This window comes from Heteronotia binoei, chromosome 2 (genome assembly GCF_032191835.1).
Source record: "Heteronotia binoei isolate CCM8104 ecotype False Entrance Well chromosome 2, APGP_CSIRO_Hbin_v1, whole genome shotgun sequence".
Taxonomy (NCBI): Eukaryota; Metazoa; Chordata; class Lepidosauria; order Squamata; family Gekkonidae; genus Heteronotia; species Heteronotia binoei.
In genome coordinates, this window is record NC_083224.1 from 200,637,477 (window position 1) to 200,656,244 (window position 18,768).

General features: G+C 50.2%; 1 protein-coding gene across 1 annotated transcript in view; it reads left to right on the forward strand.

The window, feature by feature from the left end:
• Positions 1–18,768, forward strand: part of LOC132567811 (nuclear pore complex protein Nup98-Nup96-like) — a 90,139-nt gene that overhangs the window by 48,487 nt on the left and 22,884 nt on the right. The window contains 8 exon segments of the mRNA XM_060233494.1: positions 99–276; positions 970–1,140; positions 2,737–2,958; positions 6,449–6,653; positions 12,541–12,712; positions 13,690–13,821; positions 14,748–14,887; positions 16,988–17,128. Coding sequence (XP_060089477.1) covers positions 99–276; positions 970–1,140; positions 2,737–2,958; positions 6,449–6,653; positions 12,541–12,712; positions 13,690–13,821; positions 14,748–14,887; positions 16,988–17,128 — 1,361 coding nt within the window.

Genomic DNA, 18,768 nt, shown 5'->3' on the forward strand with positions numbered 1-18,768 from the left:
AAGTGCAGTGGAATATTGGCTCACTTCCTTGGAATTGTGGGCGCTGCCACTGGCATGCTCACGTCTCAGGCCTCAAACCCTGTTCTTTGTTCTCACAGGCGAGCTGAAGTCACGTTGGATTGCGTTTGGCCGACCGACAAAACCTCCCGAGCCTTGATCAAGAGCCCCGAGCGCCTGATGGAGATGAACTACGAGGGCAGGCTGGAGGCCGTCTCTCGGAAGCAGGGTGCCCGGTTCTTGGAGTACCGCCCAGAGACAGGCTCATGGGTATTCAAGGTAACACCAGCCAGCAGCCTTGCAGGCCCTCCCTAAAGGAGAACGGCTTTGATGAATGTATGAACATTAGAGAAGCCACGTTGGATCAGGCCAGTGACCCGTCCAGTCCAACACTCTGTGTCACATAAGAACATAAGAGAAGCCCTGTTGGGTCAGGCCAGTGGCCCCTCCAGTCCAACACTCTGTGTCACACAGTGGCCAAAAATAACCTAATGCCATCAGGAGGTCCATCAGTGGGGCCACTCCCTCCCACTGTGCCCCCCCAAGCAACAAGAATACACAGCATCACTGCCCCAGACAGAGAGTTCCAATACACTGTGAATAAGAGCCACTGATGGACCTCTGCTCCATATGTTAATCCAAGCCCCTCTTGAAGGTGGCCATGCTTGTGGCTGCCACCACCTCCTGTGGCAGTGAATTCCACATGTTAATCACCCTTTGGGTGAAGAAGGACTTCCTTTTATCCGTTCTAACCCGACTGCTCAGCAATTTCATCGAATGCCCACGAGTTCTTGTATTGTGAGAAAAGGAGAAAAGGACTTTTTCCCCTATCTTCTCTATCCCATGCATAATCTTGTAAACCTCTAAAGAACCCCAAGTGTTTTAACCTTTTTTCATAGGGAAAGTGTTCCAATCCTTGAATCATTCTAGTTGCCCTTAATCATTCTAACCGTGGCTTGTGTCTCCATGCAGGTTCGGCATTTCTCCAAATACGGCCTGCAGGATTCCGACGAAGAGGAGGAAGAGCCCCTGTCCAAAGTGGAGGCGAAGAAGCTTAAAACAGCCCAGGCCCCCTTGCTGGGCCAGTCCCAGCAAGGGGCCCTGAACAGGAAGCCAGCGCCCTCCTCCCAGGTAGAGAAGAAGGTTGGACAAAACCAGGGGCACTCTTTTCAGGAGGGATCGCCTAGGGCAGAGGTGGTCGAATGGCAGGTTGGGAGCCACATGTGGCGCTTTCACACATATTGTGTGGCTCTCGAAGCCCCCCTTGCTTCATCAGCTGGCTTGGAGAAGGCACTGGTCTCTTTAAACCACTTTGCCAAGTCAGGTGGTGGCTTGGAGAATGCATTTAGAGTTAAAATTGCTTTCTTTCAACCCCTCCCTCCCTCCCTTCCCTCTCTTTCTTCCCTCCCTCCCCTCCTTCCTTCCCTTTCTCCCTCCCTTCCCTCCCTCCCAGGCTCTAAACAGTTACGGTAATTTTTTTCTAAAGCTGTTTTAAATCCATACACTTCTGATTGCACCTGGAAGTTATGTCTTGACACTCTAGGATTTCCCTAAATCTCTGTGATTTTTACCATAGACATCTGGGAACGCCCAGAGTCTCATGATGTCATTTCTGCGTAGAATCAGAAGTGATGTCATGACATCTGAGAGCAAGGCAGATATATAAATATTTTACATAAATAAATGCATTTCCCTGTACATTTCCCGGAGAGTAATACGGTCGAGGTTACAACACCGTTTATCCCTGGCCTGAAAGACGTCAGGCTGGCTTAACTGGGGCCCTGTGGAACTTGCTTCAATTCCACAGGGCTGTAAGGCCGAACTTTTCCAGGTGGCCTTCGGCCAATATCTCTGTGCCTTTGGCAAGAGTAATTGGTCTCTCTGTGGGTTCTTTACAATAAGAATACTTTTGCTTAACGTAAGATCAATAGGACACCGGGCCATTATCATTATTATTGACTGTAGTCTGCTGTATACGACGCCTGTTTTATAGTATGATTTTATTGATATGTAACTATTTTATTGCATTTATTGTACTGATTTTTAATATTGTTGGAAGCCACTCTGAGCTGTTTTCGGAGGATTTAAATATTCAGAAATAAATAAATGTTCAGAACACACACACACTCACAAGAGCCCCGTGGCACAGAGTGGTAAAGCTGCAGTACTGCAGTCGGAGCCCTCTGCTCACGACCTGAGTTCAATCCCAGCGGAAGTTGGGTTCAGGTAGCTGGCTTGAGGTTGACTCAGCCTTCCATCCTTTAGAGGTCGGTAACATGGGTACCCAGCTTGCTGGGGGGAAAGTGTAGAGGACTGGGGAAGGCAATGGCAAACCACCCCGTAAAAAGTCTGCCGTGAAAACGTGAAAGCAACATCACCCCAGAGTCGAAAAATAGGTGGTGGAGCTCATCCAGGGATTGTTATGCAGCTGCACCGACTATTCAATGGACAAGGAGGTGGAACTCTCAGAAGGAGGAGGAGGAACTCTCAGAAGGAGGAGGTGGAATTCTCAGAAGGAGGAGGAGGAACTCTCAGAAGGAGGAGGAGGAACTCTCAGAAGGAGGTGGAACTCTCAGAAGGAGGAGGAGGAACTCTCAGAAGGAGGAGGTGGAATTCTCAGAAAGATGCAGGAGCTGTGCTCCTGTGAGCTCCCTCTGAATCTGAGGCCTGTATATATATATTCAGGATATAAATGTTCAGAAATAAATAAATAACATGCTCTCCTGTTTTTCTCTCCAGCGAGGGGACATCCTGCCCTACAGTGACCCCACCGTGGTCTTCTTGTTCCTGGCCACCTTTGCCGTGGCCACCATCTCCCAGTGCTTCCTCATCAGCACCTTCTTCTCGCGTGCCAACCTGGCCTCAGCTTGTGGAGGCATCATCTACTTCTCCTTCTACCTGCCTTACGTGTTGTGTGTGGCTTGGCGCGACCACATTACTTTTCCTCTGCGGCTCTTGGTGGTGAGACCAGTTTCCCGTGTCCCCACGATTGCGCAGCTTTCCTTACCTCCCTGCCAGTGTTCCCTCTAAGCTGAGTTAGCGTGAGCCAGCTCACAGATTTTTAGCCTCCGGCTCACACATTTTTGTCTTAGCTCAGGAAGGATGACCCCAGAGCACAATAATTGATGCAGCAGCTCACAACGTAGAATTTTTGCTCGCCAGATTCTGCAGCTTAGAGGGAACATTGCTCGCTGCCCTTATCCCTTCAGCCCAAAGTGGCTCAACTAATTCACTTTTCAACGTGTAACATAAATATCTGCATCATTTTTTTTTGCCATTAGAAAAAAAAATACTTTAAAATATAGCGGAAGATGGGTTTAGTTTATGTAATTAGATAAACAGCCAATATCCCTTGTTTGAGTGTGTGAATACAAAAAACATTATTTTGATACACTATCCTGCATCAGATCCTGTTTCAGTGTGCTGTAAATGTTTTAACTACCCCATTAGGTAGGCTGCTAACTCCATAATTGTAGTTGAGGGTGCTGAAATTGAGACCATCTTGGAAGTGGTGTCAAATGTTATGAGGGCCAGATCTTACATAAATACCACTTTGTCAGGCTGGGCCATGTGAACACCGTGTGCCAGAGATACAAACTCGATAAAGGACACTGGCAAACCCAATCAAACTGTTGACCCCTAGCACTGTTAGCAATTGGTTTACTGGGGAACCCACAAAAAATGGGCTCTCCCAGATCCCCCCACTCCCATTTCTCATCCTTCCTGTACTTTCCACAGAAGTAAAAAGTGGTTTGGATCCTGTTACCGTTAGGTGGATCTGTAACTGGTTGACAGATCACACCCAAAGAGTGCTTGTGAATGTTTCCTCATCCTCTTGGAGAGGAGTGACAAGTGGAGTGCTTCAGGGATCTGTCCTGGGACCTGTTTTGTTCATCGATTTGGATGAGGGAATAGAGGGAATGCTTAGTAAATTTGCAGATGATACTAAATTGGGCGGGGTTGCAAACACAGAAGAAGACAGAAACAGGATACAGGATGACCTTGACAGGCTGGGAAACTGGGCTGAAACCAATAAAACGAATTTTAACAGGGATAAATGTAAAGTTCTGCATTTAGGTAGGAAAAATCCAATGGATGGTTATAGGATGGGGGAGACTTGTCTTAGCAGTAGTATGTGCGAAAAGGATCTAGGGGTCTTAGTGGATCATACGCTGATCTTTAATCGACAGTGTGATGCGGTGGCTAAAAAGGCAAATGCAATTTTGGGCTATATCAACAGAAGTATAGTGTCCAGATCACGTGATGTGCAGGTATCGCTTTACTGTGCTCTGGTAAGACCTCACCTGGAGTATTGTGTTCAGTTTTGGGCACCGCATTTTAAGAAGGATATAGGCAAGCTGGAACAGGTCAGGTCCAGAGGAGGGCAACGAAGATGGTGAGGGGTCTGGAGACCAAGTCCTATGAGGAAAGGTTGAAGGAGCTGGGGATGTTTAACCTGGAGAACAGGCGGCTGAGAGGTGATAGGATCACCATCTTCAAGTACTTGAAGGGCTGTCATCTAGAGGATGGTGTGGAATTATTTTCTGTGGCCCAGGAAGGTAGGACCAGAACCAAGGGGTTGAAATTAAATCAAAAGAGTTTCCGGCTCAACATTAGGAAGAACTTCCTGACCGTTAGAGCAATTCCTCAGTGGAACAGGCTTCCTCGGAAGGTGGTGGGCTCTCCTTCCTTGGAGGTTTTTCAACAGAGGTTAGATGGCCATCTGACAGCAATGAAGCTCCTGTGAATTTAGGGGGAGGTGTTTGTGGGTTTCCTGCATTGTGCAGGGGGTTGGACTAGAGGACCCTCGAGGTCCCTTCCAACTCTGTGATTCTAAGTGGTGGGGCTGAGGGGAAGGCCTAAGAGAGAGCCTGCTTTCAAAACCTCCAGGGGGTGCTTTTTGCCTTCCCATGGCCTCTTTTCCCGCAGGGGCTGAGAACAGCACCAGTGGCTCATGGGCAATGTTCCCTCTAAGCTGTGAGGCCTTGTGAGCGGGAATTCTACTTTGTGAGCTACTGGTATTAAAGTTGTGAGGTACTGCATCCATTAGTTTTTTTCTGGGGCCATTGTGAGCTAAGACAAAAATGTGTGAGCCAGAGGCTAAAAAAGTGTGAGCTGGCTCACACTAACTCAGCTTAGAGGGGACACTTCTCAAGGGACGGATGGAGCCAGGTGGGCAACCGCTTTGGTCTGAAGCAAAAAACAAAGTAGGAGTCCTTTGGCAGCTTAAAGACCAACACAGTTGTATTCAGAATGTAAGCTTTCGTACGCATGTGTGCTTCTTCAGACGAGGGAGTGGGATACAGAGAGCAGAGCTACACATAGCTGGTGGGCAGCGGTTAAGCCTGCATAGCGGTACAAAGTTAGAATCCGATGGCAAAATAGTGAAGTTAACAAACTGAAAGAATGTTTGGTCAGGATAGCATTTGCATGGGAAACCAATAAAACAGTAACTTGCCAGCATGGGAGAATGATGGTGAGAGTGTCATAAGGCAATAAATGGAATCTGTTAATTGCTCAATTGCTTGCAAGTCAAGGTTAAACTGAGAACATGTCTTTCCCCGAGGTGTCCCCGTCCACCTAATTTACTTTTTAACATGTAACATATGTCAGTTCCGCAGGGCCTGTAAGACGACCCTCTTCCGGCTAGCTTACACCTAACTGGCATAGGAATTAAATGTAGCTCTACCAGATTCTTGCTATACATACTGCCGTAGTGTTTAATGTTTTTAAGGTTTGAAATGTTTTGAATGTTTTAAATGTTTATATATTTAAATACCAATTTAATATTTTATGTTTGACTCATCTGTTGTAAGCCGCCCTGAGCCACCTTGGTGGGAAGGGCGGGATGTAAATAAATAATAAATAAATAAATAAATAAATAAATAAATAAATAAATAAATAAATAAATAAATAACATCATAAACATCATTCTAGTTTACCATTAGAAAAAAATAACACATTAAAATATAGTGGAAGAGGGGTTTAGTACATGTAATGAGATAAACAGCCAATATCCCTTATTTGAGTATGTCGATACAAAATGCATTATTCTGATATACTATTCTAAGAGAGAAATACATTGGAATACTGTGGATGTATAGCTCTACTTGGTGAGAATGGATTTTTAGAATATGTAATGAGATAAAAAACCCAATATCCCTGTTCAGTCCCGGGGAGTTGTTTGTTCCAAGTTTGTTCCAAGTTTGTAATTCAGCAGTTGTTTGTTCCAAGTTTGTAATTCAGCAGTTTCCCTCTCCGTTCTGTTTTTGAAGTCCCTTTGCCAGTGGACCATGTGTTTTTGACACCCCTGGCCTTGTGACCTTTGGGCAACAGTGAGATTTGAGCGGGGCAGGGGGAGGCCTCCCGGATCCTAGCTTGTCTGATTGGCTCACTTCTCTGTGACATCTCCAACCTTTGTTCCTTTCCTTTCTCCCCACCTGCCCGCCAGAGCATCATGTCCCCAGTGGCGTTTGGCTTCGGCTGCGAGTACTTCTCCCTCTACGAAGAGCAAGGGATAGGTGTTCAGTGGCACAACCTCCACTCCAGCCCCGTGGAAGGAGATCGTTACACGTTTGCCACGTCTATGGGGCTGCTTCTCTTCGATGCACTGCTCTATGGCCTGGCCACATGGTACATTGAGGGCGTGTTCCCAGGTAAACAAGCCACAATTCTCTGGGGATGACGTCGGTTTTGCATATTGTTTCCGTTTATGTCGTAGATTCCCGAAGCCACAAAAGATAAGTTTTGTGGCTGAATCCTGTGGTACTTCTGCTCTTTGAGTTGCCCCAGTCTTCGCTTCTGACTGGGATTTTGAAATTTTGGTAGCCCACACACTGTCCTGTCACGCCATGTTGGCAGATTCATTAAGTTGATCTGTTGCAACTGGCTTAACAACTATTGAGTCGTGGGGAGAAAAGGTGTTCTGGATTTTTAGGAGATACAGGTATGTGGGGTTGCAGGCTATGTTTGGGTGTTTGCTCTTGGGAGAGTGGCTCTCCCAAGATGGCAGCTGCTCTCTGTGGGTTTTGTATGTAAAAGCTGGGCTTTTTCTGTAGCAGGAACTCCTTTGCATATTAGGCCACACCCCCTGATGCAGCCAATCCTCCTGGAGCTGACAGTAGGCCCTGAACGAAGAGTCCTGCAAGCAATTGGAGGCTCGGCTACATCAGGGGTGTGTGGCCTAATATGCAAATGAGTTCCTGCTACAAAAAAGCCCTGCGTAAAAAGGATTAACAACGCTGTCCCTACTGTCCTGTTCAGCAGTGTTTTTGAACCCTGTCTCCAACTGCTGGAGTTGAAGGAAGGCTTCACCTGTCAGATGCTCGCCTGTTTGTTTAAATTGATCCGTGGGGTGTTAATTGAAATGACTTGCAGCCCTGATTTTCTGTTGCCAGGCCAATATGGGATCCCAAAGCCTTGGAATTTCCCCTTCCAGAAGAGTTACTGGCTTGGGAGGTCCTCCAGCGACGGCTCCCCTCACCCCTTTCCTACAAACTCTCTCAACTCCGCAAAAGGTAGGCCTGCGTTCTGTTCGGTGGCCCTTGGATTGCCGGGGTTTTGTGCGCGTTGTGTAAAACGGCATTCCTGTTTCTAAGGAATCACCCTCGTACAGCAGCCATTGGCGTAGTTTGGTGTAGTCAGCCAGTTTGGTGTAGTGGTTAAGTGTGTGGACTCTCATCTGGAAGAACCGGGTTTGGTTCCCCACTCCTCCACTTGCAGCTGCTGGAATGGCCTTGGGTCAGCCATAGCTCTTGCAGAGTTGTCCTTGAAAGGGCAGCTTCTGGGAGAGCTCTCTCAACCCCACCCGCCTCACAGGGTGTCTGTTGTGGGAGAGGAAGGAAAAGGAGATTGTAGGTCGCTCTGAGACTCTGTCCTTGAAAGGGCAGTTTCTGGGATAGCTCTCTCAGCCCCATCCGCCTCACAGGGTGTCTGTTGTGGGGGAGGAAGGGAAGAGATTGTAGGCCGCTCTGAGACTCTGTCCTTGAAAGGGGAGTTTCTGGGAGAGCTTTCTCAGCCCCATCCGCCTCACAGGCTGTCTGTTGTGGGGGAGGAAGGGAAGAGATTGTAGGCCACTCTGAGAGACTGTTCTTGAAAGAGCAGCTTCACTCTCAGCCCCACCCACCTCACAGAGTGTCTGTTGTGGGGGAGGAAGGGAAAGGGGATTGTAGGTCACTGAGACTCTGTCCTTGAAAGAGCAGCTTCTGGGAGAGCTCTCTCAGCCCCACCTACCTCACAGGGTGTCTGTTGTGGGGGAGGAAGGGAAAGGGGATTGTAAGCCACTCTGAGACTCTGTCCTTGAAAGGGCAGCTTCTGGGAGAGCTCTCTCAGCCCCACCCACCTCACAGGGTATCTGTTGTGGGGGAGGACTGTTGTGAGACTCTGATTCAGAGAGAAGGGTGGGGTATAAATCTACGGCCTTCTTCTTTTCCCAGCCACTCTTTCTGTTGCTTGTGGAGAGTACACTGCACCAAGTAGACAGGGGGAACCCTTCTAGCCTCCTTTCTATGGTTCAGGGGGACCCAGGAGCATGTCTGTCGAATGCCTCCTTGTTGTGATGAGCACTTGGAAAAGCCATCTGTTGCAGAGAGGGATGTCAGGCTTCTTGGTGTGCAGAAGGAGTGGCTTTTTCCCTCCCCTGCCCAGTGCTCCCCTCCCCAAGAGGCCGCTCCCAGTGGGGACAGGGCCTCCAAGTGGGGTTCTGTTTTGCTCGCTTATGGTGGGAGACCTCCAGCCCATCCCAGCTCTTGGCAGCTGATTGGTGGGCAGAAACTGGGGCCAAGGACTGGGGAGAGTAAACACCTTAGGGGGGGGATGAAAAAAAGCAAAGCCTCATGTACTTATAGGAAGTTTTGACCATACAGTTCTTAACCATAGAGTTTGCCAGGAACTCTGGTCAGATCTTCTGGTAAGCAGCCGAGACCTTATTTTGCTTTTTGGATTTTTCTCCAGGATGTTGCCCCCACCCCCTGCAGCCCTCCCACCGTTTGCCAGGTGCTGCCTGACCATCCTAATTCCCCGTATTCGTGAGTGAGTTAGGGCTGCCAAGCCCCCGGTCCGGGCGGGGAATCCCCTCCCCCTGTGTCACTAGTGCGATGATGTCACCCAGAAGGGACGTCATCAAAATGGCGGCACACACAGGCTGCTCGAGGCATTTCCAGGAATACTCTATGGTTTTCCCAGACGCTCTAGCCATTTGGGAGGTAAAACTCTGTGGTACAATAGAGTTGAGCCAGGACTTGAAGAGGACTTGGCAACCCTAGAGTGAGTGGAAGCATTTTGTTCTCGCCACAGTCTCCAAGGGCATCCCTTTTCCCCCTGGAAGTGAAGGGCATCCCTTGGCACTTTTGTGAACAGGCAGAAGGGGTGTCCTTGGGGACACTGTCGGAGGAAAGATGAAACTGCACTGCCAGGATCCTGGGTTTTGCAGGCAGTGGTCCTGCGGTCTGATTCACTCTAATGAAGTGTTTCCGACTACAGTTGCTAGACCCCCTGGTCTCATGCTTTTGGGTGCTCCTCTTCCCACCCCCAAATTACCCCATCATATCTTCAAGAAGCATGAAATGAACATATGAAGCTGCCTTATACTGAATCAGACCTTTGGTCCATCAAAGTCAGTATTGTCTTCTCAGACTGGCAGCGGCTCTCCAGGGTCTCAAGCTGAGGTTTTTCACACCTCTTTGCCTGGACCCTTTTTTAGTGGCGATGCCAGGGATTGAACCCGGGACCTTCTGCTTCCCAAGCAGATGCTCTACCACTGAGCCACCGTCCCTCCCCGAGGGACGATACGCCTACATCACCCAGAGGTGTGGCGATAACTATAACTACGATACGCCTACATCACCCAGAGGTGTGGCGTAGGCATGTTCAGTGGTGACACTGTGGTTTCGGGGCAGACTTCTTATGATAATTATGGTAGCTAACTTTGGTGTAGTGGTTAAGCGTGCAGACTCTTATCTGGGAAAACTGGGTTTGATTCCTGACTCTTCCACTTGCAGCTGCTGGAATGGCCTTGGGTCAACTATACCTCTCATAGGAGTTGTCCTTGAAAGGGCAGCTTCTGGAAGAGCTCTCTCAGCCCCACCCACCTCACAGGGTGTCTGTTGTGGGAGAGGAAGGGAAAGAAGATTGTAGGTCACTCTGAGACTCTGTCCTTGAAAGGGCAGCTTCTGGGAGAGCTCTCTCAGCCCCACCCACCTCACAGGGTGTCTGTTGTGGGGGAGGAAGGGAAAGGGGATTGTAGGTCGCTCTGAGACTCTGATTCAGAGAGAAGGGTGGGGTATAAATCTACAGTCTTCTTCTTTTCTCAGCCACTCTTTCTGTTGCTTGTGGAGAGCACACTGTACCAAGTAGACAGGGGGAACCCTTCTAGCCTCCTTTCTATGGTTCAGGAGGACCCAGGAGCATGTCTGTCAAATGCCTCCTTGTTGTGATGAGCACTTGGAAAAGCCGTCTGTTGCAGAGAGGGATGTCAGGCATCCTGGTGTGCAGAAGGAGTGGCTTTTTCCCTCCCCTGCCCAAGAGGCCGCTCCCAGTGGGGACAGGGCCTCCAAGTGGGGTTGTGTTTTGCTCGCTTATGGTGGGAGACCTCCAGCCCATCCCAGCTCTTGGCAGCTGATTGGTGGGCAGAAACTGGGGCCAAGGACTGGGGAGAGTAAACACCTTAGGGGGGGGGAATGAAAAAAAGCAAAGCCTCATGTACTTATAGGACGTTTTGACCATACAGTTCTTAACCATAGAGTTTGCCAGGATCTCTGGTCAGATCTTCTGGTAAGCAGCCGAGACCTTATTTTGCTTTTTGGATTTTTCTCCAGGATGTTGCCCCCACCCCCTGCAGCCCTCCCACCGTTTGCCAGGTGCTGCCTGACCACCCTAATTCCCCGTATTCGTGAGTGAGTTAGGGCTGCCAAGACCCCGGTCCGGGCGGGGAATCCCCTGCCCCTGTGTCGCTGGTGCGATGATGTCACCCAGAAGGGATGTCATCAAAATGGTGGCGCACACAGGCTGCTCGAGGCATTTCCAGGAATACTCTATGGTTTTCCAAGACGCTCTAGCCATTTGGGAGGTAAAACTCTATGGTACAATAGAGTTGAGCCAGGACTTGAAGAGGACTTGGCAACCCTAGAGTGAGTGGAAGCATTTTGTTTTCGCCACAGTCGCCAAGGGCATCCCTTTTCCCCCTGGAAGTGAAGGGCATCCCTTGGCACTTTTGTGAACAGGCAGAAGGGGTGTCCTTGGGGACACTGTCGGAGGAAAGATGAAACTGCACTGCCAGGATCCTGGGTTTTGCAGGCAGTGGTCCTGCGGTCTGATTCACTCTAATGAAGTGTTTCCGACTACAGTTGCTAGACCCCCTGGTCTCATGCTTTTGGGTGCTCCTCTTCCCACCCCCAAATTACCCCATCATATCTTCAAGAAGCATGAAATGAACATATGAAGCTGCCTTATACTGAATCAGACCTTTGGTCCATCAAAGTCAGTATTGTCTTCTCAGACTGGCAGCGGCTCTCCAGGGTCTCAAGCTGAGGTTTTTCACACCTCTTTGCCTGGACCCTTTTTTAGTGGCGATGCCAGGGATTGAACCCGGGACCTTCTGCTTCCCAAGCAGATGCTCTACCACTGAGCCACCGCCCCTCCCTGAGGGACGATACGCCTACATCACCCAGAGGTGTGGCGATAACTATAACTACGATAAGCCTACATCACCCAGAGGTGTGGCGTAGGCATGTTCAGTGGTGACACTGTCGTTTCGGGGCAAACTTCTTATGATGATTATGGTAGCTAACTTTGGTGTAGTGGTTAAGTGTGCAGACTCTTATCTGGGAAAACTGGGTTTGATTCCCGACTCTTCCACTTGCAGCTGCTGGAATGGCCTTGGGTCAACTATACCTCTCATAGGAGTTGTCCTTGAAAGGGCAGCTTCTGGAAGAGCTCTCTCAGCCCTACCCACCTCACAGGGTGTCTGAGACTCTGATTCAGGGAGAAGGGCGGGGTATAAATCTACAGTCATCATCTTCTTCTTCTAATTCTACTGTAGAGTTTTCAATGCCCAGCAAATGCCGACAAGGCCACATCATTGTGGTGCTCCTCCCTACTTCCCAGAAAGGTCCCTCCCCCCCCCCCGCCCTGATTTGCCAACCTTATTTCCCACCCTTCTGGTACAGTGGCCTGGAAGTCCAAATTTACTTGGCAGAGTGACCCACTGAGGGGGAAGAAGTTTGTGCACGAATCGATAAAACCTCAGATCCCGAGGTCCTTCTTTCACAAGCTTTGTGACCTGCTTTTGGGCCAAGACTTGCAGGTTTGGAGATGCTGCTGTAAGGCAGTTTCTCTGCATCCTCCTGTGGCTGATGAAGCGTCAGGGTCCCTGTTTCCCAGTCACGGTCCTCTCCAGACGGAGCAATTTCATTGCTCAGTCCGTTTTGAATATTTGCATTCTGCTGCATTGCCTCAGTGACGATGCACGCCGGCTTGTGCCGAATGCCCCTGAACGCTCACCGCTGGGAACACCTCATCCGAGCTCTTCTTTGCCCTCTCTCCCAGCACTGGTGGAGGAGCCTCCTGCCCACGTACAGGTGGGCGTCTCCATCCGCAACCTGGTGAAGATCTACCACAGCAGCAAGAAGATTGCTGTCAGCGGCCTCAGCCTTGACTTCTACGAGGGCCAGATCACTTCCTTCTTGGGCCACAACGGCGCCGGCAAGACCACCACCATGTAAGCCAGGTTTGAACAGTCTGGGCGAGCCCTGGGTTGAAGGTTTTGTCTTCTTGCTCGCAGATGTAGGCAGCGTCCTTCCATTTAAGTATTGTCCGCAATACTTAAATGGAACCTCCATGGATGGGGGAAGTCTACCTCAGCAGAGACGGGCAGTAGACTTCATGACCTTCCACTGGACTTGTCTGGAAACCTCTGGGCGGCCACTCTGGTTAGCAGAATGCTGGGCTGGGTAGAGGTTTGGTCTGATTGGGCAGCTCCAACTAAAAAGAATCCAGGCAAGTAGGCGTGAAAAACCTCCGCTTGAGTCCCTGGAGAGCCGCTGCCAGTCTGAGTAGACAAGACTGACTTTGATGGACCCAGGGTATGATTCAGTAGAAGGCAGCTTCATATGTTCATATGTTAAGACGCTGGAGAACTTCAGAGCACACAGAGCTTGGGGAACCAGTTCTTTGTAAGACAGCTTCATATATATGTAACCCTTTGACCTGTTAAAGGGTCAGGGTTCTGGTCACAGAGTTGTGGATCCCCCCCCCCCCTTTTAAAGCCAGAACAGCACTTAAATGGCTTCTATTTAAAGGCAGGGAAAGACAACGGATCTAATCTCTGATACCAACCCTTCTCTGTGATCTTTTCTTTGCTCAGACCCGTAGCTAACCAGTGACCCATGGGACCTGGCCCCCTGACAGTTTTGGGGGGCTCCTCACCCCCATCCCAGGGCCACTCCTTTCCCTCTCTCTTCTGCAAAATCATGCATGGGGGTGGTGGGTGCTTCTGCAAGCCCTCCCATGTTATTTAAATCACGCAAGGAGGAGAGGGGCAGCTCCAGACTCTCCAGCTTTCTACTCTCACCCTGTGGCTCCTCCCCCATGACCCCTTCCCCTGCGGCCCCTAACTACGGGGCTGTCTTTGCCCTGCATTGCAACTGGGAGGGGCTTAACTTGGGACTGATTTTTCCTTCTGTTCACTCCTCCCAGGTCCATCCTGACCGGCCTGCTGACCCCCAGTTCTGGCACCGCCTATATCTTGGGGAGGGACATCTGCTCAGAAATGGACACCATCCGGAAGACGTTGGGGATGTGCCCTCAACACAACGTCCTCTTCGACATGTAAGGCTTCCGGGTCAGTTCCTGCAATGGAAGTCACAGTAGAAAGGGATGAGCTGGAAAAAGCAGTTGCATCGCAGTCTTTGTCCCTCCAACGTTTTGGGAGTGCGTGACCCTACCCTGGGCCCGTATCCTGATCTCCGTTCTGCAAGTTTTCATGCACGTGGGCTAAATAAATGTTGACATGTATCCTCATGCCCGCCTGCTTTATTCCCGGATGTTCTTATAACTGTCTGCAGGACAAAAATCCTATCCCAGGCTGCGGTTACATTGTCTGCAGCCGCACACCAGCTGTGCACCCCTGCCCTTTGATTGGTAAACAAACAGCCATGCCATCCTGTAATACCTGCAGGCAGGGGTAGAATTTTTGCAGGCACTCCTTTGCATATTAAGCCACACACACCTGATGTAGCCAGTCCTTACAAAAAATGAGCCTTGTAAGCTCCAGGAGGATTGGCTACATCAGAGGGTGTGGCCTAATATGCAAAGGAGGTTCTGCTAGAATTTCACCTCTGCCTGCAGGGAGATATATATATATGAGCCCTGTGGTGCAGAGTGGTAAAGCTGCAGTACTGCAGTCCTAAGCTCTGTTCACGACCTGAGTTCCCAACGGAAGCTGGGTTCAAGTAGGCGGCTCGAGGTTGACTCAGCCTTCCATCCTTCTGAGGTCGGTCAAAGGAGTCCCCAGCTTGCTGGGGGAAAGTGTAGATGACTGGGGAAGGCAATGGCAAACCACCCTGTAAAAAGAAAACGTGAAAGCAATATATATATTATAGGTAGGTGTCTTCCAGACTGAATTAAGCTTTTTTGATACGGGGAACCCCTCCCTGCAAGTGATGGAGCTGCTTTCGAGAGGTGGTGTAAGTGAAGGTGACCTCCTTTCCCAGGGCATTCACATCCAGCTAACATGTCTGCTCCTTTTTCCTCAGCCTGACTGTGGAAGAACACATTTGGTTTTATGGACGTCTGAAGGGCCTCTCTGAAAAGCAAGTCCAGGAGGAGATGGACCAGATAATACAGGACGTGGGGCTGCCCCACAAGCGGTGGGAACAGACCAAGAATTTATCAGGTTGGTCTGGGGTTGAGGATCTAATGAAACATATGTATGTAATAATGCCACGGGTGGAATTCTAGTAGGATCCTCTTTGCGTATTAGGTCACACACCCCTGATGTAGTCAGTACTCCAAGAACTTACAAAAAAGAGCCTTATAAGCTCTTGGAGGATTGGCTGCATCAGGGGTGTGTGGCCTGATACGCAAAGTAGCTCCTGCTAGAATTCCACACCTGCTAAATGCCTTCCAGTTACAACCGACATATGAAAACCCAGCAAAGGGACTTTCAAGCCAAGTGAGAAGCAGAGGTGGCTTGCCACTGCCTTCCTCTGCAGAGGCCTCCTTGGTGGTCTTCCATCCAACGACCAGCTTATGACGACCGCAGCAAAGGGGCTTTTGGGGCAAGTGAGAAGGTGGTTTGCCATTGCCTTCCTCTGCAGGGCCTTCCTTGGTGGTCTTCCATCCCAGTACCAGGGGCTTTCAAGGCAAGCAAGAAGCGGAGGTGGTTTACCGTTGCTGCCTTCTACAGAGCCTTTCTTGGTGGTCTCCCTTACAAGCAGTGGCCCTGCTTGGCTCCTGAGATCTGATGAGATTAGGCTGTGCCTTGCTGCTTTCCTTCCCAGGGTGGTGGAAACCCTCTCCTAAGTGACAAGACCCGCTGTGCTTCATGACTGGTTATATACATTGTGTGGGGTTCAAGTTTACTCCCTAATTTAAGTTTCTTGGCAGCAGGAGCCCTGTTTTCAGGAAAACTGGTTTGGTCCAGCCGTGCCAATCACAGTAGTCAACTTTTGAGTGCATCTTTGCATCCATAAGGGCTAGACGTATTATTGTGGCTCAGTGGGAGCAAGGGGCCATGGCTCAGTGGAAGAGCAATATGCTTTGTATACAGAAGTTTCCAGGTTCAATCCCTGGCATCTCCAGTTAAGAGAAACAGGTAGGAGGTGATGTGAAAGACCTCAGCCTGAGACTCTCGGGAGTCACCGCCAGGCTGAGTAGATAGTTCTGACTTTGATGGACTTGTGATAGGATTCAGTATAAGGCAGGGGTGGCCAAACTGAGGTTCGGGAGCTCTTGTGGCGCTTTCACACATAGTGTGTGGCTCTTAAAGCCCCCACTGCCCAATCAGCCAGCTTGCAGAAGGCATTTGTCTCTTTAAATTACTTCTCCATGCCAAACCAGCCAGCACCTTGGAGAATGCATTTAAAGTTAAAGCCGCTTTCTTTCCACCTCTCCCTCCTTCCCATCTATTTTCCTTCCTTCCTTCCTTCCTTCCTTCCTTCCTTCCTTCCTTCCTTCCTTCCTTCCTTCCTTCCTTCCTTCCTTCCTTCCTTCCTTCCTTCCTTCCTTCCTTCCTTCCTTCCTTCCTTCCGACATTCATGTCTTGTGTCTCTCTAACATCTAATATTTATGCTATGTGGCTCTTACGTCGACAAATTTGACCACTCCTGGTGTAAGGCAGCTTCCTATGTTCATATGCCTTCTTTTAGAATGAAAGCTAAGAAATCACCCCCCCACACACACACACACACACACACAAAGGTTGCATTTCATGCCACTTCTGCATTTCCACCAGTGTTCTGCAGCATACAAACTGGCCTTGAAATAATATAAAAATTACAGAAATTCCTATAGTGTAGGAAGCTGTATAATTGCAAAACATATTGGAGAGGTCTGGCAATTAAGCCAAGCCGCGTGTAAGAAAACTATCTTCTCCTGCCCATTCCTGAAGAAGACCTTGGCCTTGCCTCTGGGGATCGGTTCGATTCTGATTATGTCTGTCTTTCCTCCAAAGGAAGATTCAGAGCAGGGGTTTACCCCAAAATTATTGTCTGTCCCCAGTGGTCAGCACACAGCAGATCCCAGGTTCCATCCCCAGCATCTCCAAGTAAAGGACCTCTTTTGTGCCTGTGAACCTCGAGAGTAGCTGCATTAAAACAGGTGGTAAGACCTGTGAATAGCAGCAAATTAGCATGCAGATAATAAAAGAGTTAACAAACAGATACGAAAACCGAGTGACTTAGCATGTGTAATGAGATAAAAACCTGCTATCTCTGTTGAGCCCTGGGGTTCCATAACGTAGCTTTCGTATACATGTGCTCTTTTTTCTGGAAAGGTGGGATGGAACGGAAGCTCTCCGTAGCCATTGCCTTTGTGGGTGGCTCCAAGGTGGTGATATTGGACGAGCCCACAGCCGGCGTTGACCCAGGGCCATCACTGTGTGCTCTCGGAGACCCCCGACTCCTGGGCCAGTTTGGTGTAGTGGTTAAGTGCATGGACTCTTATCTGGGAGAACCGGGTTTGATTCCCCACTCCTCCACTTGCAGCTGCTGGAATGGCCAGTTTGGTGTAGTGGTTAAGTGCGCGGACTCTTATCTGGGAGAACTGGGTTTGATTCCCCACTCCTCCACTTGCAGCTGCTGGAATGGCCTTAGGTCAGCCATAGCTCTCCTATCTGGGAGAACCGGGTTTGATTCCCCCCTCCTCCACTTGCAGCTGCCGGAATGGCCTTGGGTCAGCCAGAGCTCTCCTATCTGGGAGAACTGGGTTTGATTCCCCCCTCCTCCACTTGCAGCTGCCGGAATGGCCTTGGGTCAGCCAGAGCTCTCCTATCTGGGAGAACCGGGTTTGATTCCCCCCTCCTCCACTTGCACCTGCTGGAATGGCCTTGGGTCAGCCAGAGCTCTCCTATCTGGGAGAACCGGGTTTGATTCCCCGCTCCTCCACTTGCAGCTGCTGGAATGGCCTTGGGTCAGCCAGAGCTCTCTTATCTGGGAGAACCAGGTTTGATTCCCCACTCCTCCACTTGCAGCTGCTGGAATGGCTTTGGGTCAGCCAGAGCTCTCTTATCTGGGAGAACCGGGTTTGATTCCCCGCTCCTCCACTTGCAGCTGCTGGAATGGCCTTGGGTCAGCCAGAGCTCTCTTATCTGGGAGAACCGGGTTTGATTCCCCACTCCTCCACTTGCAGCTGCTGGAATGGCCTTGGGTCAGCCAGAGCTCTCTTATCTGGGAGAACTGGGTTTGATTCCCCGCTCCTCCACTTGCAGCTGCTGGAATGGCCTTGGGTCAGCCAGAGCTCTCTTATCTGGGAGAACCGGGTTTGATTCCCCACTCCTCCACTTGCACCTGCTGGAATGGCCTTGGGTCAGCCAGAGCTCTCTTATCTGGGAGAACCGGGTTTGATTCCCCGCTCCTCCACTTGCAGCTGCTGGAATGGCCTTGGGTCAGCCAGAGCTCTCTTATCTGGGAGAACCGGGTTTGATTCCCCGCTCCTCCACTTGCAGCTGCTGGAATGGCCTTGGGTCAGCCAGAGCTCTCTTATCTGGGAGAACCGGGTTTGATTCCCCCCTCCTCCACTTGCACATGCTGGAATGGCCTTGCGTCAGCCAGAGCTCTCTTATCTGGGAGAACCGGGTTTGTTTCCCCACTCCTCCACTTGCAGCTGCTGGCATGGCCTTGGGTCAGCCAGAGCTCTCTTATCTGGGAGAACCGGGTTTGATTCCCCACTCCTCCACTTGCACCTGCTGGCATGGTCTTGGGTCAGCCAGAGCTCTCTTACATGGGAGAACCGGGTTGGATTCCCCGTTCCTCCACTTGCAGCTGCTGGCATGGCCTTGGGTCAGCCAGAGCTCTCTTATCTGGGAGAACCGGGTTTGATTCCCCACGCCTTCACTCGCAGCTTCTGGAATGGCCTTGGGCAGCCATAGCTCTCTTATCTGGGAGAACCGGGTTGGATTCCCCCCTCCTCCACTTGCACCTGCTGGAATGGCCTTGGGTCAGCCAGAGCTCTCCTAGGAGTTGTCCTTGAGAGGGCAGCTGCTGTGAGAGAGCTCTCAGCCCCACCCACCTCACAGGTTGTCTGTTGCAGGGGGAGAAGATATAAGAGACTGCAGGC